The sequence below is a fragment of the Berghia stephanieae genome, chromosome 9 (genome assembly GCF_034508935.2).
Source record: "Berghia stephanieae isolate SIO BIC M18660-M18661 chromosome 9, UCSD_Bste_1.3, whole genome shotgun sequence".
NCBI classification, from domain to species: Eukaryota; Metazoa; Mollusca; class Gastropoda; order Nudibranchia; family Aeolidiidae; genus Berghia; species Berghia stephanieae.
The window spans coordinates 47,396,614-47,423,380 of NC_088368.1; the positions used below are offsets into that span (position 1 = coordinate 47,396,614).

The 26,767-nt window shown below is 37.1% G+C and overlaps 2 protein-coding genes across 3 annotated transcripts in view; one reads left to right on the top strand and one right to left on the bottom strand.

The window, feature by feature from the left end:
* The window catches only part of LOC144980360 (uncharacterized), a gene marked incomplete in the record, with an annotated part of 216,919 nt that overhangs the window by 72,653 nt on the left and 117,499 nt on the right, over nt 1-26,767 (bottom strand).
* Nucleotides 52-25,623, top strand: LOC144980364 (vesicle-trafficking protein SEC22b-like). 2 transcript variants are annotated; one of them, XR_013646875.1, is made up of 6 exons: nt 52-463; nt 687-802; nt 5,300-5,460; nt 8,246-8,392; nt 15,835-20,471; nt 21,014-25,623. XR_013646875.1 is itself a non-coding variant. In XM_078928063.1 (5 exons), the coding sequence occupies exons 1-5, from the start codon at nt 389-391 to the stop codon at nt 15,987-15,989; spliced, it is 654 nt and encodes a 217-aa protein (XP_078784189.1). In that variant the 5' UTR covers nt 52-388; the 3' UTR covers nt 15,990-25,623. The 2 variants fall into 2 exon arrangements, 1 of the variants encoding a protein (XP_078784189.1); XM_078928063.1 differs by having other exon boundaries at nt 15,835-25,623.

The following is a 26,767-nucleotide window of genomic DNA, read 5'->3' on the forward strand; positions in this document are numbered from 1 at the left end:
TCCTAGTTTCCCTTTAAGTCGGAGTTCTCTTTCCTTGAAGTCTGTTTTCTCGTCGTTCACCAACACAGCAGAAGCCACGTCGGTGAACAATAAGTCATTTCTTTTAGTTACTAAGTCAACATTTTGTCACCTTTCATTTCCATTTTCAGGGATAACATGCAAAGCGTTTGCGATTTTAAAGTCCTATCCAATAAACCACTTGGTACTATTAATTCGCTCTCTGTGAATATATAATTTCTATCCCGGCTTCATCCAGTGTGCGAAGCATCATCTCCAAAAATAAATCTGTCACGCACGGTAAACTTTAGACTTGAGTTCAAAAGTTCCTTTGCTTTCTTTGAGTGAGTCAGATTATTTTTCTAAAAGTTCTTTCTACTAATTACCAATCATGGTGTTGTTCACTATGATTGCCAGAGTGGCCGACGGCCTTCCCTTGGCTGCATCCGTTCAGGATGATGAACAGGTTTGTTTTTCAATTTTCATGCATTGTTTTGATCTTTGTGTTATTGTTTGTTGTTTTTTTAATAATGTAATTGTGGTGGGATTATTCATTGGTGTTTTTGAACTTTAAAATTTGTTATTTAAATGCGGGCTGTTAAAGCTGATATAGAATCATCTTAATCTTATTCTTATCTTAATCTTGACCAAAAAGAGAAAAATATTCTTTTTCTTTATATCCTTCCCAGTCCGGTCAAGGTTTGCAAGAATACCAAACTCAAGCCAAGAAACTTTTCCGCAAACTGTCTCAAGATCCCAATCCACCAGCCAGATGTAGTCTGGAGACAGGAAACTATCTCTTCCAGTAAGTTATAACTTGAATTGGAAATTGTTAAATTATTGTTTTTGTAGGCTTACTCCCGAAATTTAAAGTTTGCATCTTTGTTTCAGAAGAACTTCAATGTACAGGCGCCTCTAAGGGAAAACACCCAAGTATGAAAAGAGAGATTCTTTTGATGGGATGAATTAAAAAGTTTGGGATTGGTTTTTCTGTTGTGGGGGAAAAGACAGGAGTGGAAAAAGTCTTTTCCCCGACACATTCTTTTTTCCGTTGCTCCCGTTCTCATCTCTGTCTCAAGACTTGAGTCAAGTCACTTGAGACTATGAGGTTGCAAGTTGTCATACACATCAAATGTCATGGGTTGTATAGGTTAAATATGTGGACATTTATTAAACAACAATATACACCTTTACCGATGTTCCATGTCGGACACGACGTTGGAGATCATGGTTCGCCAGCTCTCTCTCTCTCATCTGCGAGTTTCGCACATTGATTTATGGGGCTTCCTACGTACGCTGCGACATTTCCAAGCCAGCTTGTCCTTCTTTGTCCTCGACCACGCTTGCCTTCTATCTTTCCCTCTGCAATGGTCTTCTGTAGTGATTCGTGCCTTCTGATGTGGCCGAAATATCGGGTTATCCTCTTTCTAATAGTTTAAATGATCGTTGTTGATGATTTCATCAACATCGTCAACATCAACAAACAACAATGATATATACATTACAATATTACATGCATACGTAACACAAATGAAACGTCAGTATTCAATGTATTTGAATTAGAACTAGTCTGGAGTCATATTATATATGCCCAATATTCCAATGTGCATTCTTCTCTGACAGATAAGACTTTTTCAAGGAACTATAGAATAACCAATAACTCTGCTAATATCTGCAATAAGATGTTTTTAATACTTCCAGGTACCTATTAGTAAATGTATAAAACCATAATATTATAACAAAATACTAGATTTAAGCGTAGTACCCGTGTCAAAGTTATATATGCGGTTTGTTTGCCATTTTTTGATTTAGTACTTTTTTTAAAGTATCGAGAGTATCGTGCAAGAACCAATTGGCAGCCGGATTGGCTGAATGTCTTTGGAAGAATTACAACCCAAACTCCCCGTAATACGCTTCAACAGTCGTAACGTCACTTCCCTCATAATGACGCATGGTAACTTAGTAACTGGCTCTAAACTATCGGAACAATGGCGGACGTCCGTATGAAATATTTCCCCGACGAGCATAAAAGCAGCGTATCCAGAGGGAAAAAATATTATAAATCTGATCATGTTTTGACTTTTACACATTCTGATCACAAGACATATGAAAAGTTCTAGCCAGCATGAAGAATAAAAAGTACAGATTTTCTTTGTTTAGAACCACGATGGCCGCCGTTGCTGGGCGATGTGACATCAGACTACTGAATCCAATTGGTTTGATAAAGATAGCGATTTCCAACATCAAATGACCAACCATTATGTCATTATGCCCTAGCAGATTTTTAAGATAATCATTGGAGTCACTGGACTTGGGTGTATCAATCTGTACAAAAGAGTTTTATAATAATTTAGATTTGCCAGTAATTCTGTGCTCATTGGCAAAACTTTATCATGGACTGTTTTCACCCCCAGCACTTTTTTAATTAAAGAATAGATTGTTATTTTTACTGTTGTTATTATTATTAGTAGTAGTGGTAGCAGTAGTCGTAAAATAGTAGAAGTAGTAATATAGTGGTAGCATTGGTCGTAGGAGTGGTAGTGTTAGTTATACTGGTGGTAATACTAGTCGTAAAATAGTAGAAGTAGTAATATAGTGATAGCATTGGTTGTAGGAGTGGTAGTGTTAGTTATACTGGTGGTAATACAGTAGTCGTAAAATAGTAGAAGTAGTAATATAGTGTAGCATTGGTTGTAGGAGTGGTAATGTTAGTTATACTGGTGGTAATACTAGTCGTAAAATAGTAGAAGTAGTAATATAGTGGTAGCATTGGTTGTAGGAGTGGTAGTGTTAGTTATACTGGTGGTAATACAGTAGTCGTAAAATAGTAGAAGTAGTAATATAGTGGTAGCATTGGTTGTAGGAGTGGTAATGTTAGTTATACTGGTGGTAATACTAGTCGTAAAATAGTAGAAGTAGTAATATAGTGATAGCATTGGTTGTAGGAGTGGTAGTGTTAGTTATACTGGTGGTAATACAGTAGTCGTAAAATAGTAGTAGTAGTAATATAGTGATAGCATTGGTTGTAGGAGTGGTAGTGTTAGTTATACTGGTGGTAATACAGTAGTCGTAAAATAGTAGTAGTAGTGATATAGTGATAGCATTGGTTGTAGGAGTGGTAGTGTTAGTTATACTGGTGGTAATACAGTAGTCGTAAAATAGTAGAAGTAGTAATATAGTGGTAGCATTGGTTGTAGGAGTGGTAGTGTTAGTTATACTGGTGGTAATACAGTAGTCGTAAAATAGTAGAAGTAGTAATATAGTGGAAGCATTGGTTGTAGGAGTGGTAGTGTTAGTTATACTGGTGGTAATACAGTAATCGTAAAATAGTAAAAGTAGTAATATAGTGTAGCATTGGTTGTAGGAGTGGTAGTGTTATTATACTGGTGGTATAACAGTAGTCGTAAAATAGTAGAAGTAGTAATATAGTGAAGCATTGGTTGTAGGAGTGGTAGTGTTAGTTATACTGTGGTAATACTAGTCGTAAAATAGTAGAAGTAGTAATAGTGGTAGCATTGGTTGTAGGAGTGTAGTGTTAGTTATATGGTGGTATACTATCTAAAATTAGTAGAAGTATAATATAGTGTAGCATTGTTGTAGGAGTTGGTAGTGTTAGTATACTGGTGGTAATACTAGTCGTAAAATAGTGAAAGTAGAATATAGGATAGCATGTTGTAGGAGTGGTAGTGTTAGTTATACTGTGTAATACAGTAGTCGTAAAAGTAGAAGTAGTAATATGTGGGTAGCATTGGTTGTAGAGTGGTAGTGTAGTTATACTGGGGGTAATACTAGTCGTAAAATAGTAGAAGTAGTATATAGTGATAGCATTGGTTGTAGGAGTGGTAGTGTTAGTTATACTGGTGGTAATACTAGTCGTAAATAGTAGAAGTAGTAAATAGTGGTACATTGGTTTTAGAGTGGTAGTGTTATTATACTGTGGTAATACTAGTCGTAAAATAGTAGAAGTAATAAGTGGTAGCATTGGTTGTAGGAGTGGTAGTGTTAGTTATACTGGTGGTAATACAGTAGTCGTAAAATAGTAGAAGTAGTAATATAGTGGTAGCATTGGTTGTAGGAGTGTAGTGTTAGTTATACTGGTGGTAATACAGTAGTCGTAAAATAGTAGTAGTAGTAATATAGTGATAGCATTGGTTGTAGGAGTGGTAGTGTTAGTTATACTGGTGGTAATACAGTAGTCGTAAAATAGTAGTAGTAGTAATATAGTGATAGCATTGGTTGTAGGAGTGGTAGTGTTAGTTATACTGGTGGTAATACTAGTCGTAAAATAGTAGAAGTAGTAATATAGTGGTAGCATTGGTTGTAGGAGTGGTAGTGTTAGTTATACTGGTGGTAATACAGTAGTTGTAAAATAGTAGAAGTAGTAATATAGTGATAGCATTGGTTGTAGGAGTGGTAGTGTTAGTTATACTGGTGGTAATACTAGTCGTAAAATAGTAGAAGTAGTAATATAGTGATAGCATTGGTCGTAGGAGTGGTAGTGTTAGTTATACTGGTGGTAATACTAGTCGTAAAATAGTAGAAGTAGTAATATAGTGATAGCATTGGTTGTAGGAGTGGTAGTGTTAGTTATACTGGTGGTAATACAGTAGTCGTAAAATAGTAGTAGTAGTAATATAGTGATAGCATTGGTTGTAGGAGTGGTAGTGTTAGTTATACTGGTGGTAATACAGTAGTCGTAAAATGGTAGAAGTAGTAATATAGTGGTAGCATTGGTTGTAGGAGTGGTAGTGTTAGTTTTACTGGTGGTAATAGAAGTAGTAATAGTAATAGTAATATTTATATTTTGATTACATTTATTATTTTGATCTTGTATGCAAAGCTGCCTGTTTTTACACAAATTCTGGCTCCAAATTGAAAACTTCATGAAAGTTTGTGCCAGTTGGCATAATGTTAATGATTTTGACTTGTTACTTATTAAACCCATAGGGTGGTTAATCATTAATTTTCAAAGTTAACTATATATAGCAAGTACTATTTTTATCTCCTAAAAATTATAACTTTTTGAATTTTCATGTTGGCAGGTCTGTGTATGGTTATATATAAAAAAAATAAATTATCAAGGATACTTCATGTTGTGTTTCCCATAGCTAAAAGAAATCTTTTCTGGGATTGTCGATAGCTCATATGGTAGAGTGACAGTCTCCCCGGCCAGGTGGAGTTGTCGTACCAGTAAGGTCGTGGGTTCGAGCCCCCATCGCTGCCACGAAATATTTATTCTCTCACTCTATTGTCTTCTGATGCTTCCCTACTCACTTCATTTCTTGTTGTTATTTCCCCACAGCTACCTTATAGAGCGTACCGTGTGTTATCTGGTTCTGTGTGAGCAGGCCTTCTCCAAACGCTTGGCTTTCACCTACCTAGAGGACATACAGAATGAATTCATGTCTCAGTACAGCACCAAGCTGGACACTGTCTCCAGGCCGTACTATTTTATTGAGTTTGGTAAGTCACCGATAATTGGGTGGGGTTCATGACCTCTCATAGTGGGCAGGGAGGTACTTGCTGTGTCTTCTATCCCCCTATATCTGGGTGGGGTTCCTGTCATCCCATAGTGATCAGGGAGCTACTTGCTGTGTCTCATATCTCCCTGTATCTGTTTTCCAATTGCTTTCTGTCTTTGTCTTGGAATGAGATTACTAAGTTTTGTCCTGATCCTGGCTGGGAGGGAAACAATTGAATGTATAATTATAGTTTTGGGAGTTTTTATATTTTTTTCCTTGTAAATCATCTCTCTGTTATGTATTTTTATTTAAAATTTAAAAAATTGGACTGTTACACATATGGAAGTGACCCTTGTACATACCAGGACTATGCTTTTTTAAAGTTTTTTTGTCAAGCAAATTAAAACATGGACAGAACAAGCTCTGAATCTAGATGATATTCTATAAGAGTCCAACATACTGGGTGTTTTGGGTCATGACTGTGTTGTGTGTTATTGAAAAGTTGGCAGCTACGAAAAGTATATTTGTGACCCTCCGCCTCGAAGCGGTATTAAGTCGGGATTTGGAAAACGAAGAAAACTGGTTTTAAAGTGGAAATGGTCAAAATTATCAAATTTCAGTTTTTGGTTGTTTCAGAAACTACAATCATTTTTCTACATGAAAACATAATAATTCAACATAGACATTGACGATAAGTTATATAAATTTCAAGTTTAAAAATGCAACTATCAGTGACACATTCAAAACGAGAGTTGACTTTCTCTCAGAGAGCCACCCTTTCCAAAGCTTAGTAATACCGAGTCTTTTTCTCCACCAATAAGATGTAAGATATCACAGCAAAGGGCGTGTCTTTATCTATCTCAGAGAAAGCATGACTGTTTTCACAATTTCATGGTTCAACCAATAATGAACTTTAAAAACTGTAAACAAGTCTATGTTTTTCCCTGACAGCCTTACAAATGAATGATTCTGATTGGTCAACGCTCATCACATGCGCTGTGGCTGTAGACCATAATGCTCGGGCGATGCTTCATGACGTCAGCATGCGTGTGTTACATATGTGTGTGATTGTGCATTTTGATACACACCACGTGCCATTATCTCTTTGTCTAGCTGCATCGAGGTGATGGTCCTCCTTTGTCCCTCTTTTTTTATTCATGAAATTATAGGACATGCTAAGACTTAATAGGACAACAGTTGACTAATCTTACACTTACAGAGATTGTTGTAGGATAAACATTTAATTTTAAGTACAAAAGCAGAACAATAAATAGAACCTTCAACAATTAATGAACTCCTGATGGAAATATGTGTAACTAAAAAATGAAATGGATGGATAGATAAACAGACAGAAAGACAAACCTATAAATGGATAAATAGATAGGTAGATAGATAGATAGATAGATAGTAGATAGATAGATGAAGAGGGGAGAGAGACAAACAGAGAGAGAGAGAGAGATGGATGTTTGTCGTGCTTTCTTTGTATACTGAAAGAAAGGAGGAGGGGGGGGGGGTCTTTTTAGACAATGAAAAGTGTGGGTGAACGCTAAGGACAACTTGAGAGATTCAATAACATGTTTTCATGTAAGTCGCTACACAATAAGCCCCACCCCTCCTCCTCAAGCTGTCATCTGACTCAAAATGGAACCAATGCAATGATTGATTTGACCAACCCATTTCTTAAATTGCAATCTCATTGGTCAATATGTTTCCAGTTGATTGACTATGACTTTCTTTCTAACAAAATGCTTTCTTTAAACTATCCCTACAATTCTTTGCTCCACCTCCATCCCTTTCTTCATGTCTACCTCACTCTCTCCGTCTCCCTTTTGTTTCTTTCACACACACACACATACACACACACACAAACACATACAATTATACAGGTTTCAATATTTAGTCTATTTCCCTCGCGTCCTCTTAATGCACAAGCAGTCGCTCTCCCCTCCCCCTCTCGCTCCTCTTTTTCTCTATATCTCTCTCTTTCTTTCTTTCTCTCTCTCACACACACACACACATGTGTGTGTGTGCGTGCGTGTGTGTGTGTATTTTACTCTCTCATTCTATCTCTTCCTCTCTAATCCTCTTTCTTGATAATTCCCTGCCCACCCGGCTTCACGTAGTTTCATAACTGTACTTTCAAATTATAAAACCTTCTTTAACTTTTGGCATTTTGAAATCGTATTTTCTCTATTAAATAAGACAAAATTTCACATTAATATCACATTAATAATACTTTATTTCATTGATTCTTTATTCAAATATCAAAAATTCTTGAAAAAGTGAGCAATTGTCGGCATTTTTTTTCCAGTGTTTTATTTGTTTTAAGAACATCTTACATAATAATGAATAACTACAAAAGTAATTATTGGATTGTTTCAAAAATTTGTATGTACATTATTAGGTGTATAATCTAAGCTCATGCCAAATTTCACTATTCTCGTCAAATTTTCGATGCCCGTATCTAAGGAGTTATCTTTGCCCATTGATTTGACTGTGCGTGAAAACGGTGCATCATTTCAAATTCGATTTTCTCAAAATTTGGTTTTCACACTCCCCCTACTTCAAACGGTCATATCTCGGCAATAAATGATCAGAATTGTATAAATTTGGTATCAAATTTTAAAGCATAAAATAAGCTATGATTGGGTACCAAAAACCCAAAATTGAAAAATCCGACTTAATACCGTTTCGAGGCGGAGGGTCCCATTTGATGATTTACCTTTAATTTACAAATTATTCCTAAAAATCATGGATGTTCTTGTTTTTATATATTATTTCTCCAGACACCTACATGCAGAAAGCTCGCAAATCTTACATGGACTCAAGGGCTCGTCGTAATTTGAGTAACATAAACAATGAGCTACAGGACGTGCAAAGGATCATGGTCCAGAACATTGATGATGTCATCACTAGAGGAGAACAGTTGTCAGGTAGGTTTTGGATGGTTGATATTTATAGAATGGGGTCAAAGGTTGTTACAGGACGTGCAAAGGATCATGGTCCAGAACATTGATGATGTCATCACTAGAGGAGAACAGTTGTCAGGTAGGTTTTGGATCGTTGATATTTATAGAATGGGGTCAAAGGTTGTTACAGGACGTGCAAAGGATCATGGTCCAGAACATTGATGATGTCATCACTAGAGGAGAACAGTTGTCAGGTAGGTTTTGGATGGTTGATATTTATAGAATGAGGTCAAAGGTTGTTACAGGACGTGCAAAGGATCATGGTCCAGAACATTGATGATGTCATCACTAGAGGAGAACAGTTGTCAGGTAGGTTTTGGATCATTGATATTTATAGAATGGGGTCAAAGGTTGGAATGGATTGGTGTATGATTTGCAGCAGACAAACTGGGAAAGGCTTTTGTATAATACCATTGACACAATCGGAGATCAGACAAACTGGGAAAGGCTTTTGTATAATACCATTGACACAATCGAAGGTCAGACAAACTGGGAAAGGCTGTTGTATAATACCATTGACACAATCGGAGATCAGACAAACTGGGAAAGGCTTTTGTATAATACCATTGACACAATCGGAGATCAGACAAACTGGGAAAGGCTTTTGTATAATACCATTGACACAATCGGAGATCAGACAAACTGGGAAAGGCTTTTGTATAATATCATTGACACAATCGGAGATCAGACAAACTGGGAAAGGCTTTTGTATAATACCATTGACACAATCGGAGATCAGACAAACTGGGAAAGGCTTTTGTATAATACCATTGACACAATCGGAGATCAGACAAACTGGGAAAGGCTTTTGTATAATACCATTGACACAATCGAAGATCAGACAAACTGAGCGGGTGGTTGGATGGGAGCATCACCCTTGAATCATATACCTATGATGTTCGCATGGGTGTACGATCCGATAGTGATGTCATTTCTTCTTCTCTTTACTAGCCTATCCTGCTTCTTTGGTTTGTGATTGTATTTTTGACAGGGGATATTTTTTTTTCTGTTAATCTTCTGCCTGTTTGTTCTTGGTTATTTAATTTAGCTTATGATATCTTTAGGTTATGATTTTGATTTACATTTGTACTATTTTTGTTAGATTGCTTGTTTTTTTGTTTCAGCGGTCTCTCATATAACCTCAATTGTGTTGGAAGAGACCTAAAGCAACAAACAAACAAAAAATCAGACAAACTGGGAACGGCTTTTGTATAATACCATTGACACAATCGAAGGTCAGACAAACTGGGAACGGCTTTTGTATAATACCATTGACACAATCGAAGGTCAGACAAACTGGGAAAGGCTTTTGTATAATACCATTGACACAATCGGAGATCAGACAAACTGGGAAAGGCTGTTGTATAATACCATTGACACAATCGGAGATCAGACAAACTGGGAAAGGCTTTTGTATAATACCATTGACACAATCGAAGATCAGACAAACTGGGAAAGGCTGTTGTATAATACAATTGACACAATCGGAGATCAGACAAACTGGGAAAGGCTTTTGTATAATACCATTGACACAATCGGAGATCAGACAAACTGAGAAAGGCTTTTGTATAATACCATTGACACAATCGAAGATCAGACAAACTGGGAAAGACTTTTGTATAATACCATTGACACAATCGACGATCAGACAAACTGGGAAAGGCTTTTTTATAATACCATTGACACAATCGAAGGTCAGACAAACTGGGAAAGGCTTTTTTATAATACCATTGACACAATCGAAGGTCAGACAAACTGGGAAAGGCTTTTGTATAATACCATTGACACAATCGAAGGTCAGACAAACTGGGAAAGGCTTTTTTATAATACCATTGACACAATCGGAGATCAGACAAACTGGGAAAGGCTTTTGTATAATACCATTGACACAATCGAAGGTCAGACAAACTGGGAAAGGCTTTTGTATAATACCATTGACACAATCGAAGGTCAGACAAACTGGGAAAGGCTTTTGTATAATACCATTGACACAATCGAAGGTCAGACAAACTGGGAAAGGCTTTTTTATAATACCATTGACACAATCGAAGGTCAGACAAACTGGGAAAGGCTTTTTTATAATACCATTGACACAATCGAAGGTCAGACAAACTGGGAAAGGCTTTTGTATAATACCATTGACACAATCGAAGGTCAGACAAACTGGGAAAGGTTTTTGTATAATACCATTGACACAATCGAAGGTCAGACAAACTGGGAAAGGCTTTTGTATAATACCATTGACACAATCGAAGGTCAGACAAACTGGGAAAGGCTTTTGTATAATACCATTGACACAATCGAAGGTCAGACAAACTGGGAAAGGCTTTTGTATAATACCATTGACACAATCGAAGGTCAGACAAACTGGGAAAGGCTTTTGTATAATACCATTGACACATATCGAAGGTCAGACAAACTGGGAAAGGCTTTTGTATAATATACCATTGACACAATCGGAAGGTTTCAACAAACTGGGAAATGGAACTTTTGTATAATACCATTGACACAATCGAAGGTCAGACAAACTGGGAAAGGCTTTTGTATAATACCATTGACACAATCGAAGGTCAGACAAACTGGGAAAGGCTTTTGTATAATACCATTGACACATGAACGAAATGGAAGGTTTATATCATGACACGATCAATGAACTTTAGTAACTTGCAATCAAAGGGTCAGCAATGGAAAGGCTTTTGTATAATACCATTGACACAATCGAAGGTCAGACAAACTGGGAAAGGCTTTTGTATAATACCATTGACACAATCGAAGGTCAGACAAACTGGGAAAGGCTTTTGTATAATACCATTGACACATCGACTAGCAACTGGGAAGGTTTATAATACATGACAAACGAGTGAAATGGAGGCTTTTGTATAATACCATTGACACAATCGGAGTCAGACAAACTGGGAAAGGCTTTTGTTATAATGACCAATAAACGATAACAAATGCTGTAAACGTTGAACAGAACAGAAACTGGGAAAGGCTTTTTTATACATTACCATTGAAGCACAATCGAAGCTAGTACATGACAAACTGGGAAATGGGGCTTTTGTATAATACCATTGACACAATCGAAGGTCAGACAAACTGGGAAAGGCTTTTGTATAATACCATTGACACAATCGAAGGTCAGACAACAACTGTGAAAAGGCTATTTGTATAATACCATTGACACAATCGAAGGTCAGACAAACTGGGAAAGGCTTTTGTATAATACCATTGACACAATCGAAGGTCAGACAAACTGGGAAAGGCTTTTGTATAATACCATTGACACAATCGAGAGGTCAGACAAACTGGGAAAGGCTTTTGTATAATACCATTGACACAATCGAAGGTCAGACAAACTGGGAAAGGCTTTTGTATAATACCATTGACACAATCGAAGGTGACAAACTGGAAGCTTTAAATACATGAACATCGAAGGTAGACAATGGAAGGCTTTTGTAAAATACCATTGACACAATCGAAGGTCAGACAAACTGGGAAAGGTTTTTGTATAATACCATTGACACAATCGGAGATCAGACAAACTGGGAAAGGCTTTTGTATAATACCATTGACACAATCGAAGGTCAGACAAACTGGGAAAGGCTTTTTTATATACCATTGACACAATCGAAGGGTCTAGACAAAATGGGAAAGGCTTTTTTATAATACCATTGACACAATCGGAGATCAGACAAACTGGGAAAGGCTTTTGTATAATACCATTGACACAATCGAAGGTCAGACAAACTGGGAAAGGCTTTTTTATAATACCATTGACACAATCGAAGGTCAGACAAACTGGGAAAGGCTTTTTTATAATACCATTGACACAATCTGAAGGTCAGACTCAAACTGGGAAAGGCTTTTGTATAATACCATTGACACAATCGAGATCAGACAAACTGGGAAAGGCTTTTTTATAATACCATTGACACAATCGAAGGTCAGACAAACTGGGAAAGGCTTTTTTATAATACCATTGACACAATCGAGTATAGGTCCAGACAAACTGGGGAAAGGCTTTTTTATAATACCATTGACACAATCGGAGATCAGACAAACTGGGAAAGGCTTTTGTATAATACCATTGACACAATCGAAGGTCAGACAAACTGGGAAAGGCTTTTTTATAATACCATTGACACAATCGAAGGTCAGACAAATGGGAGGAAAGGCTTTTTATAATACCATTGACACAATCGAAGGTCAGACAAACTGGGAAAGGCTTTTGTATAATACCATTGACACAATCGGAGATCAGACAAACTGGGAAAGGCTTTTTTATAATACCATTGACACAATCGAAGGTCAGACAAACTGGGAAAGGCTTTTTTATAATACCATTGACACAATCGGAGATCAGACAAACTGGGAAAGGCTTTTTTTAATACCATTGACACAATCGAAGGTCAGACAAACTGGGAAAGGCTTTTTTATAATACCATTGACACAATCGGAGATCAGACAAACTGGGAAAGGCTTTTTTATAATACCATTGACACAATCGAAGGTCAGACAAACTGGGAAAGGCTTTTTTATAATACCATTGACACAATCGAAGGTCAGACAAACTGGGAAAGGCTTTTTTATAATACCATTGACACAATCGAAGGTCAGACAAACTGGGAAAGGCTTTTTTATAATACCATTGACACAATCGAAGGTCAGACAAACTGGGAAAGGCTGTTGTATAATACCATTGACACAATCGAAGATTAAGATTTCATCATTTTTTTTAGTAATAATTATGTGTCATTGTACAAATTTGGAAGTGTTTTTTTGAACATGACACATGAAGAGTTTGCCGACAATGATCGTGTTTGGTATTAAGGTCCTTTGTGTTTCCTTGTCCTGTGTTTGTGTTCTTTGTGTGCCTTTGTTTCCTTGTTCCTTTGTGTTCCTTTGTTTCTTATATGTTCCTTTTGTTCCTTTTTGTTCCTTAGTGTTCTTTGTTCCTTGTGTTTTTTGTTCCTTTGTTTCCTTTGTGTTCCTTTGTGTTCCTTTGTGTTCCTTTTTGTTCCTTTGTGTTCCTTTTTGTTCCTTTGTGTTCCTTTGTGTTCCTTTGTGTTCCTTTGTGTTCCTTTGTGTTCCTTTGTTTTCCTTTTTGTTCCTTTGTGTTCCTTTGTGTTCCTTTGTGTTCCTTTGTGTTCCTTTGTGTTCCTTTGTGTTCCTTTTTGTTCCTTTGTGTTCCTTTGTGTTCCTTTTTGTTCCTTTGTGTTCCTTTGTGTTCCTTTGTGTTCCTTTGTGTTCCTTTGTGTTCCTTTTTGTTCCTTTGTGTTCCTTTGTGTTCCTTTTGTTCCTTTGTGTTCCTTTGTGTTCCTTTTTGTTCCTTTGTGTTCCTTTTGTTCCTTTGTGTTCCTTTGTGTTCCTTTTTGTTCCTTTGTTTTGTTCCTTTGTGTTCCTTTGTTTTCCTTTGTGTTCCTTTGTGTTCCTTTTTGTTCCTTTGTGTTCCTTTTTGTTCCTTTGTGTTCCTTTGTGTTTCCTTTGTGTTCCTTTGTGTTTTCCTTTGTGTTCCTTTTTGTTCCTTTGTGTTCCTTTTGTTCCTTTGTGTTCCTTTTTCTTGTGTTCCTTTGTTTTTCCTTTGTGTTCCTTTGTGTTCCTTTGTTTTCCTTTGTGTTCCTTTGTGTTCCTTTGTGTTTCCTTTGTGTTCCTTTGTGTTCCTTTGTGTTCCTTTGTTTTCCTTTTTGTTCCTTTGTTGTGTCCTTTTTGTTCCTTTGTGTTCCTTTGTGTTCCTTTTTGTTCCTTTGTGTTCCTTTTTGTTCCTTTGTGTTCCTTTGTGTTCCTTTTTGTTCCTTTGTGTTCCTTTGTGTTCCTTTGTGTTCCTTTGTGTTCCTTTGTGTTCCTTTTTGTTCCTTTGTGTTCCTTTGTGTTCCTTTGTGTTCCTTTGTGTTCCTTTGTGTTCCTTTTTGTTCCTTTGTGTTCCTTTTTGTTCCTTTGTGTTCCTTTGTGTTCCTTTTTGTTCCTTTGTGTTCCTTTTTGTTCCTTTGTGTTCCTTTGTGTTCCTTTTTGTTCCTTTGTGTTCCTTTTTGTTCCTTTGTGTTCCTTTTTGTTCCTTTTTGTTCCTTTTTGTTCCTTTGTGTTCCTTTTTGTTCCTTTGTGTTCCTTTTTGTTCCTTTGTGTTCCTTTTTGTTCCTTTTTGTTCCTTTTTGTTCCTTTGTGTTCCTTTGTGTTCCTTTGTGTTCCTTTTTGTTCCTTTGTGTTCCTTTTTGTTCCTTTGTGTTCCTTTTTGTTCCTTTGTGTTCCTTTTTGTTCCTTTGTGTTCCTTTTTGTTCCTTTGTGTTCCTTTTTGTTCCTTTGTGTTCCTTTTTGTTCCTTTGTGTTCCTTTTTGTTCCTTTGTGTTCCTTTTTGTTCCTTTTTGTTCCTTTTTGTTCCTTTGTGTTCCTTTGTGTTCCTTTGTGTTCCTTTTTGTTCCTTTGTGTTCCTTTGTGTTCCTTTTTGTTCCTTTGTGTTCCTTTGTGTTCCTTTATGTTCCTTTGTGTTCCTTTGTGTTCCTTTTTGTTCCTTTGTGTTCCTTTTTTTAAGATGTTTTATTCATTTTTGTTTATCTCTTTTTTCTTTGTGATCCCAGCATGAGGCTGTCAGGCATCGAATCCTACAGACATGGTCGAATTTTGTCACAGTCTGACATGTTTTATTATACCAACATGTTCCATGGACAGCAAACTGGTCATAAATTTGAATTTCTTTTTCTCCTATTGACTCATTCATTTTCTGGGTGGGGTTCCCGACCTCCCATAGTGGGCAGGGAGGTACTTGTTGTGTCCTCTATCCCCCTATATCTGTTTTCCAATTGCTTTCTGTCTTTTTCTTTGAATGAGATTACTAAGTCTTGTCCTGACCCTGGTCGGAGTTCTTGGCTGGGAGGGAAACAGTTGAATGTATAGTTTTAGTTTTGGGAGATTATTTTTCTTTTCCATTGTAAATCATCTCTCTGTTATGTACTGTTATTTTTTATTTTTAACATGATTTGTAAACATTTGAGTGTATTCCTCTTAGTGGGGACCTGTGCTTGTGTCTGGTTGAAACTTTTAGGTGATCTCAATTAAAGTACATTGATAGTGTGCTCTTGGAATCTACATTTGTTCCCTATTTGAACTTATTCCCCCTTTGTCTTACTTTTTCTTCAAATTTTTAAAATTTTACCTCTAGAATGTTTTTACTATCAAATTTTCTTCCTTTTTACTGGCGCTGTTATTGACCTCAATGTGTTGCAAGCGCTGTAAAACCCTTCAAAGCAAACACAACAAACACCATATTCCATTTTTACATTTAACTAATCATAAATTTGAATGTCGATTTCTCCTTTGGAAACGTTCATATTAATATCATTTATTTTATTGTATTTGACTCACCAACCAATAAACGGTACATTTTAATCTCTGTGGTCCCTCCCATCCCCCTCCAGTGTTGGACTCCAAGGCCAGTTACCTATCCACCCAGTCCCAGAAGTACAAGAAGGATGCCCACTACCTCAACTTGAGGTCATCCTATGTCAAGGTCGCCGCCATCATCATCATCGTCGTCGTTTTCCTCTTGTTTCTTAGATACTGGATATTGTAGGATTTGACAACCTATCGGGTGAAATGGCCCGTTTGTGTAAAAAGTTATAATAATGATATATAGACCAGGGGTGCCAATATTTGTACGTCAAACATGTACCGACTGGAAATAAAAAGTACTAATAAACAAAAATGTAATAAAACAGCTTTTTAAAAAATGAAGTAAATACCAAACACGGAATGATTCGGACTCAAACGATTCGGACTCAAAACCCTTCTTCAGTCAGCAACGTACAAAAAATTTAAAAACAATTAAACTCATAAGTACATTAATAATAGAAGAAAAAAAAACCAGATTGATGATTCGTCAGTCTGTTTTTTTGTTTTTTTTTCGTAATATTTTTATTGTTTTTTCATTGTTGACTGAAGAAGGGTTTTGAGCCTGAAACAATCCGTGTTTGATGTATTGTTCTTTTTTTTCTTTTTTTGAAGCTGTTATATCATTTTGTTTGTTTTTATTACAATGTTCTTGTAGTGAGTCAGTGGCTTGTAAAATACATGAGGGACGCACCCTGTCAACAACACAGTGTAATGTTGGGATGAGTCTGACTCTGGTACATAGAATTTCAAATAGAAATGATGGAGGAACTCGGGAGCTGGCACTGGTGTAAGATAATGGTCTGTACAAGTATGGATGAAACGGTGCCAGGCAATGGGAGAAGGAAACTCAAGAGAGAGAGAGAGAGAAAAAATCAGTATACCTCGATTAATTATTGAACCTCGGTCCTCCTACTACGTAGCATGTCTGAAGGTCTTAGGTTCGATCCCCAGTGGAGGTAGACTGATTTTTGGGATGGTTTTTATTTTTTTTTCTCCTTGTGTTTTCTTTCTTGCTTTGTATGGCACCTTTCATACACACTTATTCAGTTCTTTATTGTAGAATTTTTTATCCTCGAGCACAGAATGGATTCAATAGTCTGATGTCACGCTGCCCAGCAACAGCGGCCATCTTGGTTCTAAACAAAGAAAATCATTACTTTTTATTCTTCATGCTGGCTAGAACTTTTCATATGCCTTGTGATCAGAATGTGTAAAAGTCAAAACATGATCAAATATACGCTTTTATGCTCGCCGGGGAAATATTTCATACGGGCGTCCGCCATTGTTCCGATAGTTTAGAGCCAGTGTTACTAAGTTACCATGCGTCATTAGGAAGGAAGTGACGTTACGACTGTTGAAGAGAATTACCAACGTATCTGAAAATCCAATACAGTCGTAAAATAAGTATAAGGTATGACTGCCTGTTCCCGACACCCATCATTTCCCTGCAAATATTGTGGTTGCTCCCGTCGTCTCTTTTCTATGAAAAAAATGTTAAATAATTATTTCTGGTTGGGGTTCCTGACCTCCCATAGTGGGCAGGGAGGTACTTACTGTGTCCTCTATCCCCATATATCACTGGGTGGGGTTCCTGGCCTCCCATAGTGGGCAGGGTGGCACTTACTGTGTCTTCTATCCCCATATATCTGTTTTCCAATTTGCTTTCTGTCTATGTCTTGGAATGAGATTACTAAGTTTTGCCTTGGCCCTGGCTGTAGTGCTTGGCTGGGAGGGAAACAGTCAAATGCATAGTTATTAGTTATTATTTTGGGAGATGATATTTTTTTCAAGGCAAGATGAAGATCACATATGTTTGACATAACCAAATAAATAATAATAATAATAATAATAATATATCTTTATTGTCCTCAACATAGTGGCAATTTGTCATTTGGTTACACATTTATAATAATAGAATATATTGACATGGACACACTCACACAGATGCACGCTGGTTACATCGTAGTCATCGTCACCATCATCGGCATCAACAACGTCATCATCATCACAACAACCTTACTAATATTTCCATTACAATCTGCAAGGTGAAGATCACATACATTTGACATAACCAAATAAATAATTTCTTTTTAAATGTGTGTATGTCAATATATTGTATTGTTATAAATGTGTAACCAAATGACAAATTGGAACTGTCAATATATTGTATTGTATAATGTGTAACCAAATGACAAATTGGAACTGTCAATATATTGTATGTGTTTATAAATGTGTAACCAAATGACAAATTGGAACTGTCAATATATTGTATTGTTTTATAAATGTGTAACCAAATGACAAATTGGAACTGTCAATATATTGTATTGTTTTATAAATGTGTAACCAAATGACAAATTGGAACTGTCAATATATTGTATTGTTATAAATGTGTAACCAAATGACAAATTGGAACTGTCAATATATTGTATTGTTATAAATGTGTAACCAAATGACAAATTGGAACTGTCAATATATTGTATTGTTATAAATGTGTAACCAAATGACAAATTGGAACTAGTAGAAATAATGGATATCAAGCAGCTAGAAGCTGTAGACTATAGGAAGTGTTGAACAAACAAAGAAATCAATAAATGTAAGTTTGAAGTGAGAAGATAATTCTTTGTGTCTCTTCTCAAAGACTGTGTGTGCTTATAGGATTGACTGTGTGCTTTTGAATCTGTTGCAAACGCCGTAAAACCCTTGTAAACAAAACATGACATAAACTGTTGTAATGTGTATGTACTTTGAGACATTTCAACTCTTTGTTGGCGGGTGGTTGGATGGGAGCATCACCCTTGAATCATATACCTATGATGTTCGCATGGGTGTACGATCCGATAGTGATGTCGTTTCTTCTTCTCTTTACTAGCCTATCCTGCTTCTTTGGTTTGTGATTGTATTTTTGACAGGGGATATTTTTTTTTCTGTAAATCTTCTGTCTGTTTGTTCTTGGTTATTTATAATTTAGCTTATGATATCTTTAGGTTATGATTTTGATTTACATTTGTACTATTTTTGTTAGATTGCTTGTTTTTTTTGTTTCAGCGGTCTCTCATATAACCTCAATTGTGTTGGAAGAGACCTAAAGCAACAAACAAACTCTTTGTTGATTGTGGAGGCTTTATTTATTTATATATATATATACTGTCCCACTACACCTGTCGTTATTTTCCACATGACTATCTGTCCATGCCTTTGTTTTGCCAGCAATGATTGGTGTATCATTTCCCACAAGACCGTCATTTATTTCTTGTGAATAGTTAGGTTTATCATTTTGTAAATCAGTTTGTTTTTTTTAGTGAGTGAGTGAGTGTTGGCTTCTATAGTTGTATATTTCTCTTTTCTTTTTTTTTTTAAATTTCAATTTGTTCCTGCAGCGACAATTGTGTGTTGCTGGCCCTGATGAGCCTGAAATGTGAGTGCCCTGTGTGTGTGTCGTTTCCCATTCATTTGGGCTGAGATGATGTGTAATCTGTTGTAACTAACCAATACTCACCAGTTTGATGTCTCTATGATGGCTTTGTGTTGTGTCTCATCAAGACATGAGAATGAATATTGTATGTGACGGTTTGATTGAGTCAAAAGTGAACACTAAGCTGGCTGCTATAAGCCGTGGATTGTTAAAGGAATGGAACAGCCACGGAATCAAAACAGCTTCGATGACAGCAAAATAATTCATCCAGAATATCTCGGCCCATAATTCAAGCCAGCCCTCCTGACCTCCCACAGTGGGCAGGGAGGTACATACTGCATCTTCTATATCCCTATATCTGTTTTCCATCTTGCTTTCTGTCTTTGTCTCGGAATGAGATTACTTGGTTTTGTCCAGGTCTTGACCGGAGTCCCTCGCTGGGAGGGAAACTGTCAAATATAGTTATAGTTTTGGGAGATGATATTTATTTTCCTTGTAAATCTGTTATGTTTTGTTAGTTATGTATTCTGTAAACATTTGAGTGTGTTCCTCTTAGTGGGATCCTGTATAAAATTTTAGCTCAAGCCCAAACTATAAGGCTTCCCGCATTCTGAAATGAAATTTTGTTTCCTCAGGGCTGAGAGGGAAATAGTCAGATGGATTCACTTTTGTTAGAGACAAATCTTTTTTGTATTTTCATTGTAATCTTCTAGTCAATTGGTATTTTTTTTTTTTAAATTGTCAACAAAAATGATTGTACCAGCTTTAAAGAGAGAACAAAATATAAAACACGGAACATTTTGGGCTCAAAACCAGAATTAATCTCTGCCGTCGGTCTTTTTTTTTTTTTTTTTTTTTTCTTTGTTATTTATTTATGTTTTGGCTTAAGAAGGCTTTGGAGCCGAAACGTTCCGTGTTTGGTATTTTGTTCTTTTTTTTCTTTTTTTTAAAGTTGATATATTGATTTTTGTTTGGGAATTTTAACTCTAAGGTTTATAAGCTACACGTTTCACGGTTGCCAATTGTCTGTCTTTTTACGGAATTCAATTGGATATCAGACTTGTCAACTACTACAAAAATTTCTTAGAAATACGAATTTTTTGGTCCTAATTGAGAATTATTAAAAGATCTTTAATTCAATAAACTTATTTAAAACGATGTTTTGTTGCCAGAGCTTGTGTATAAAGGAATTTAAAGCATTAATTTAATGTATTTAAACACAGATTGGTCGTTTTAAATGGTTGTTATAAGGTCTACTCTGCCGGGTGGGGTTCCTACCTCCCATAGTGGGCAGGGAGGTACTTATTGTGTCTTCTATCCCCCTATATCTGTTTTCCAACTTGCATTCTGTCTTTGTCTTGGAATGAGATTGCTTGGTTTTGTCCTGGTCCTGGTCGGGGTCCTGGCTGGGAGGGAAACAGTCGAATGCATAGTTATTGTTTTGGGAGATGATATTTTTTCCTTGTAAATCATCTCTCTGTTATGTATTATTATATTTGTTCTAATTTATAATGTAAGCATTTGAGTGTATTCCTCTTAGTGGGGGCCGTGCTTGTGTCCGGATGAGACTTATTGGTGATCTCAAACTAAGAATATTGATGGTATGCTCTTGGAATCTACATCTGATCCCTATTTGTTCCCAGTTCCCCTTTGTCTTACTTTTTCTTGAATGCTTTAATTGTAATTCTAGAACTTTTTACTGTCCCATTTTCTTCTTTTTACTGGCGCTGCTATAACCTAAATGTGTTGCAAGCGCCGTAAAACCCTTAAAAAAAAAAAAAAAAAAAAAAAAGGTCTACTCTGTTGCTATTATTACCCCTGAAAACTACGAATTTGTCCAACTCCAATAAGTCAGGTGTGTTATTGTAAACCCTCTGTATATTTTCCAATCGTCTGCTAAACTGTGCGGCTATGTGGTCTAGTGGTATGACACTCGCTTTCGGATCGGAATGTCCCGGGTTCGAGCCTCGCGCTCGGGGCATAGTTGAGTCCTTGGAAAAGGCTCTTTACTCACATTCTCTCACCGTACTCAGGTGTAAAATGAGTACCTGGCCGTTAACAGCGTTGTCTTTGTCCGAATAAAATTGTAATATCGCGTAACAAGCGTCATGTCCCGTCCTACATGTTAAATGTTGCTGTTGACCAGGGACCCCTTGTAAAAGTGCTTTGAGCACATTTAGTGGATATTGCGCTATATAAAGCTCAATTAAATTAAAGTGGGGGGAAAAAGTCATAGTTTTAAACGTCTTTTTACTGGAGTTTAGAACTCATAGAGGGTAGTGCCGCGCTGAGGACCGGACCGAGGACCGGTCCCACGGTCTTTTAGCTGTGAACCGTGGTCCAGTCCCAAAGAGGAAGACCGCCGGCGGTCCTCACTTCTTATCACCTTTCAACGGTCTCGCGCCATACTACTTCCCCAGCGATTCGTTGCTTCGGTCCTTTGCCTATCTTCCACCAATCACCACCCATCCCACTTAATTAATCGCACCCACCCCCCTTTGCCATACACTAAACGACACAGACGACCACCTCCCTCCACTCCGCAAACCGCCCTTTCGTGTGTGAGATGGGGGAACAGGAGGCGCACGCCTTGGACGATTCCATTATACGGGGTAAATTTCAAAATTTACTACACCATAATGATCGCAATGACAATGATCTATGATGAAGGCATGACCCCTCTTCTCTAATGGGTTATTGTTTGAAATGTATGTGACTACTAAAGATGTGTGTGTGTGTGTGTGTCGAACCTAGCAAGTTGCAAGTCTGATTTTTTGTTTTCTTTTGTCCATCTCTTGTCGCCACTCCTTTCTATCGCATTGTTGTCATTTAAAATAATACAATAATATTAAAATTTCGTTTGGTGTTTTAACTAATCAAGTAATATGAGTTTCATTAGTTTCTTCCGTCCAAAAAAACCAGTTATAACGTCTGTATTTTTAAAAGGTCCAATAGAATATTTGGGGACCCCGATAGCTCAGTTGATAGAGCACTCTCTTTATACGCAAAGGGCCAGAGATCGATCCCGGGTGCAGTCGATTTTTTTCTGAATCCCTGTCTACTCAGCAATGAATAGGTAGCTGAGTTTGTTAGATCTGGCGAAAAGTCACCATCGACCCCTCTTATCACCTCATCCACCCCCTCTTATTATAACTTCACGTCTCTCTCTTACTCTTCAATGCTCGCTGCCCTCTAATGTGTGTGTGTGTGGGGGGGGGTAGGAGTTGCGTGTGTGTATCAACGCCACGAACAACTTGATCAACGCCTTGGGCGATGCCATTATCTCCGTTAATGGGGATAAATTTCAAATTTTATTAAATTATCGAAGTAACAATGAAGTACGGTGAGCAAATAAAGAAGGCATCACCCCTCTTCTCTAATTAGGTTACAATTTGAAATGAGTGTGACTACTCCGTGTGTTTTACTCCTGTAGGCCACGGTTTTCATCGTGTAGCGGTCTTTAACGGTTCAAGAATGAACGGACCGGTCTAGAGACCGGTCCTTGCGGTCTTCATTTCCCAAGGACCGTAGGACCGTGGTCCTTAAGCTTGCCAAGGACCGCCCCGCACTAATAGAGGGGTCGGTCGATGTGGGTGCATTTTTGCCTCCTGAGGAGTTTGGAGTTGGTAACCCTGACGTTTGAATACGGTGATCACCACAACATAGCTGATATCCATGTCGGACTACCATAGTGGGCGGGGAAGTACTTACTGTCTTCTATCCCCTATATCTGGGGGGGTTCCTGACCTCCATTAGTGGGCGGGGAGGTACATACTGTGTCTTCTATCCCCCTATATCTGTTTTCTAACATGCTTTCTGTCTTTGTCTTCGAATGAGATTACTTGGTTTTGTCCTGGCCCTGGCTGGGAGGGAAACAGACAAATATATAGTTAGAAATTTGGGAGATGATATTTTTTTCATTGTAAATCATCTCTCTGTTATGCACTGTATTATGTTTTCTTTATATTATATATGATTTGTAAAACATTTGAGTGTATTCCTCTTTGTGGGGACCTCTGCTTGTGTCTGGATGAGACTTTAAGGTGATCTCAAACTAAATACTTTGATAGAGTGCTTTTGGAATCTACATCTGTTCCCTATTTGTACCATTCCCCTTTGTTTTACTTTTTCCTCAAGTCCTTTTAATTGTACATCTAGAATGTTTTTACTATCCAATTTTCTTCCTTTTTACTAGCGCTGATATGACCTAAATGTGTTGCAAGCGCCGTAAAACCCTTTTTAAAAAAAAAATAGCTGATATCCTGGTCAGACATCTGGTCATATTTGGTTTTGGCAACCCTTACATTTGAAGACAGTGGTCACCACGACATAGTCGATATCCTGGTCAGACATCTGGTCATATTTGGTTTTGGCAACCCTTACATTTGAATACAGTGGTCACCACGACATAGTCGATATCCTGGTCAGACATCTGGTCATATTTGGTTTTGGCAACCCTTACATTTGAATACAGTGGTCACCACGACATAGTCGATATCCTGGTCAGACATCTGGTCATATTGGGTTGTCTGTGTTTTTTTTTTTTACTTTTCAAGCAGTGTTTTATTTTTCTCTCATCAATTAGATGATTTTCTATGACAGGATGTAATGACAACGTGTTGTAAATTGAAGCTGGAAGAAATGGATAACACTGGTCAAATGGAATGAAAGCTTTAAATGGATTAATGAAGACAGTTGGTATGGACGTTTCGGGTTTTTCCTCTGTCAGTAAAATATGATGATGTAATAATGAAGAGGAATAAGAGATGAAAGGATGGCTTGTTATTTATTTATTTATTTATTTATACGTTATAACATGATGTTTTCATTGTATCCTCGCGGTTTGGCCTGAGATAAGCATTGAAGAAGGAGGATTATACTTGTAGAGAGCTCATGTTGCCATTCTTTGGTTTACACAATGAAAATGATTTGGTTTTCGGTTTTTGTTTCTGTCGTATGTTGATATAAATTGTTGATGTCCTGATTCTTTGGTATACACGAAAATGATTTGGTTTTTGTTTTGTTTTGTTTTTCTGTCGTATGTTGATATAAAATGTAGATGTCCTGATCACAATGGATAACATTCAATTTTTTACGAGTTAATTATAATGGTGATGATCAATTTGTGATGTTGTAATCATAGCGGCCAAATGTCCTGATAAAATTAGGACCGTCCCCATTTGGCCATGTGAGAAGTGTTTAGAGAAAAAGAATTGGGACTATTTATGTGTCTGGAAATGACCTTTGCATGTTCCAGTGTCGTTGTTATGATCATGTTATTCTGTACCAATGTGTGTTTTTGCCTCTATCTCTAAGGTGATACGTGTGAATGTGTATACGGCATGTAAAGTTTGATAGTTGTGACGTGTGTATACGGCATGTAAAGTTTGATAGTTGTGACGTGTGTATGCAGCATGTAAAGTTTGATAGTTGTGACGTGTGTATACGGCATGTAAAGTTTGATAGTTGTGACGTGTGTATGCGGCATGTAAAGTTTGATAGTTGTGACGTGTGTATATGACATGTAAAAGTTGATGATACTATGATGTGTGGTGTACGTGTGTGATGCTATGCATGTAAGATTTTGATAGTTGTGACGTGTGTATTGCCGGCATGTAAAGTTTGATAGTTGTTTGAACGTGTGTATGCTGGCATATAAAGTTTTGATAGTTGTGACGTGTGTATCGACATGTAAAGTTTGATAGTTGCGACGTGTGTATATGACATGTAAAGTTTGATAGTTGTGACGTGTGTATATGACATGTAAAGTTTGATAGTTGGACGTGTTGTTGTAATATATGTACATGTTATAAAGTTTGATAGTTGTGACGTGTGTATTATGAATTGTAAACGTTTTGATGAGTTTGAATGTGAGTGATTTATGTAAAGTTTGATAGTTGTGACATGTGTATTTGACATGTAAAGTTTGATAGTTGTGACGTGTGTATTTGACATGTAAAGTTTGATAGTTGTGACATGTGTATATGTTTATGTAAAGTTTGATAGTTGTGACATGTGTATGCAGCATGTAAAGTTTGATAGTTGTGACGTGTGTATGCAGCATGTAAAGTTTGATAGTTGTGACGTGTGTATATGACATGTAAAGTTTGATAGTTGCGACGTGTGTATTTGACATGTAAAGTTTGATAGTTGTGACATGTGTATTTGACATGTTAAGTTTGATAGTTGTGACATGTGTATGCAGCATGTAAAGTTTGATAGTTGTGACGTGTGTATATGACATGTAAAGTTTGATAGTTGTGACATGTGTATTTGACATGTTAAGTTTGATAGTTGTGACGTGTGTATTTGACATGTTAAGTGTCATAGTTGTGACAGGATTAAATATGTTGATTATATTTGATTTGTTATGTTTGAAGAATAAAAATTCTTACGATGGAAATGTGTCTGGGTTGAGTTTTTTTACCTCCTATGGTGGGCAGGAGGTCATTTGCTGTGTCTCTCCTATCTTTTCTCAGTTTGCTTTCTGTCTTTGACTTGGAATGGGATTACTTAGTTTTTGACTGGCCCTGGCTGGAGTCCTTGACTGGGAGGGAAACAGTCAAATGTATGTTTATAGTTTTGGGAGATCTTTTTTCCCCTGTACATCATTTGTGTGCTAATAGTTATATTTTTTGTAAGCATTTGAGTGTGCCTCTCTTATTGGGGTCCTGTACTGGAAAGAACATGTTAAAGTGGCGGATACTGGGTGGGAATCCTGACCTCCCATAGTGGGCAGGGAGGTACATACTGTGTCTTCTATACCCTTATATCTGTTTTCCAACATGCTTTCTGTCTTTGTCTCCGAATGAGATTACTTGGTTTTGTCCTGACCCTGGCCAGAGTCCTAGCTGGGAGGGAAACAGTCAAATGCATAGTTATTGTTTTTGGAGAGGATATTTTTTTCTTTGTAAATCATCTCTCTGTTATGTATTATTGTTATATTTGTTATTTTGAATTTATAATGTAAGCATTTGAGTGTATTCCTCTTAGTGGGGGCCGTGCTTGTGTCCGGATGAGACGTATAGGTGATCTCAAACTAAGTACATTGGTGGTATGCTCTCGGAATCTACATCTGATCCTTATTTGTTCCCAGTTCCCCTTTGTCTTACCTTTTCTTGGATGCTTTAATTGTAATTCTAGAACTTTTTACTATCCCATTTTCTTCCTTTTTACTGGCTGATATAACCTAAATGTGTTGCAAGCGCCGTAAAACCCTTAAAACCAAAAACAAAGTGACGGATGGTCAGCTGAAGTGTGGACACCCAGTGCATTCCATGGAAATATCAAATTGAGGAATTAAGGAGCAGGCACCAGTGGAAGAAAAAGATCTGAACAAGTGTGTATGAAAGGTGGCAGATAAAGCAAGAAAGAAATATACAAGAAAAAGAAAAAGCGTCCCAAAAAATTGTCAACCCAGAGCTGCCAACCTACTGCAAAAAATGCGGAATTGTACGCATTTTCAGCGATTGTATGCGTGTACGTATTTCCCCCAAGATTGTACCCATTTTAAGTGTACGTATATATAGCTCTTCGTTGGATGTTGT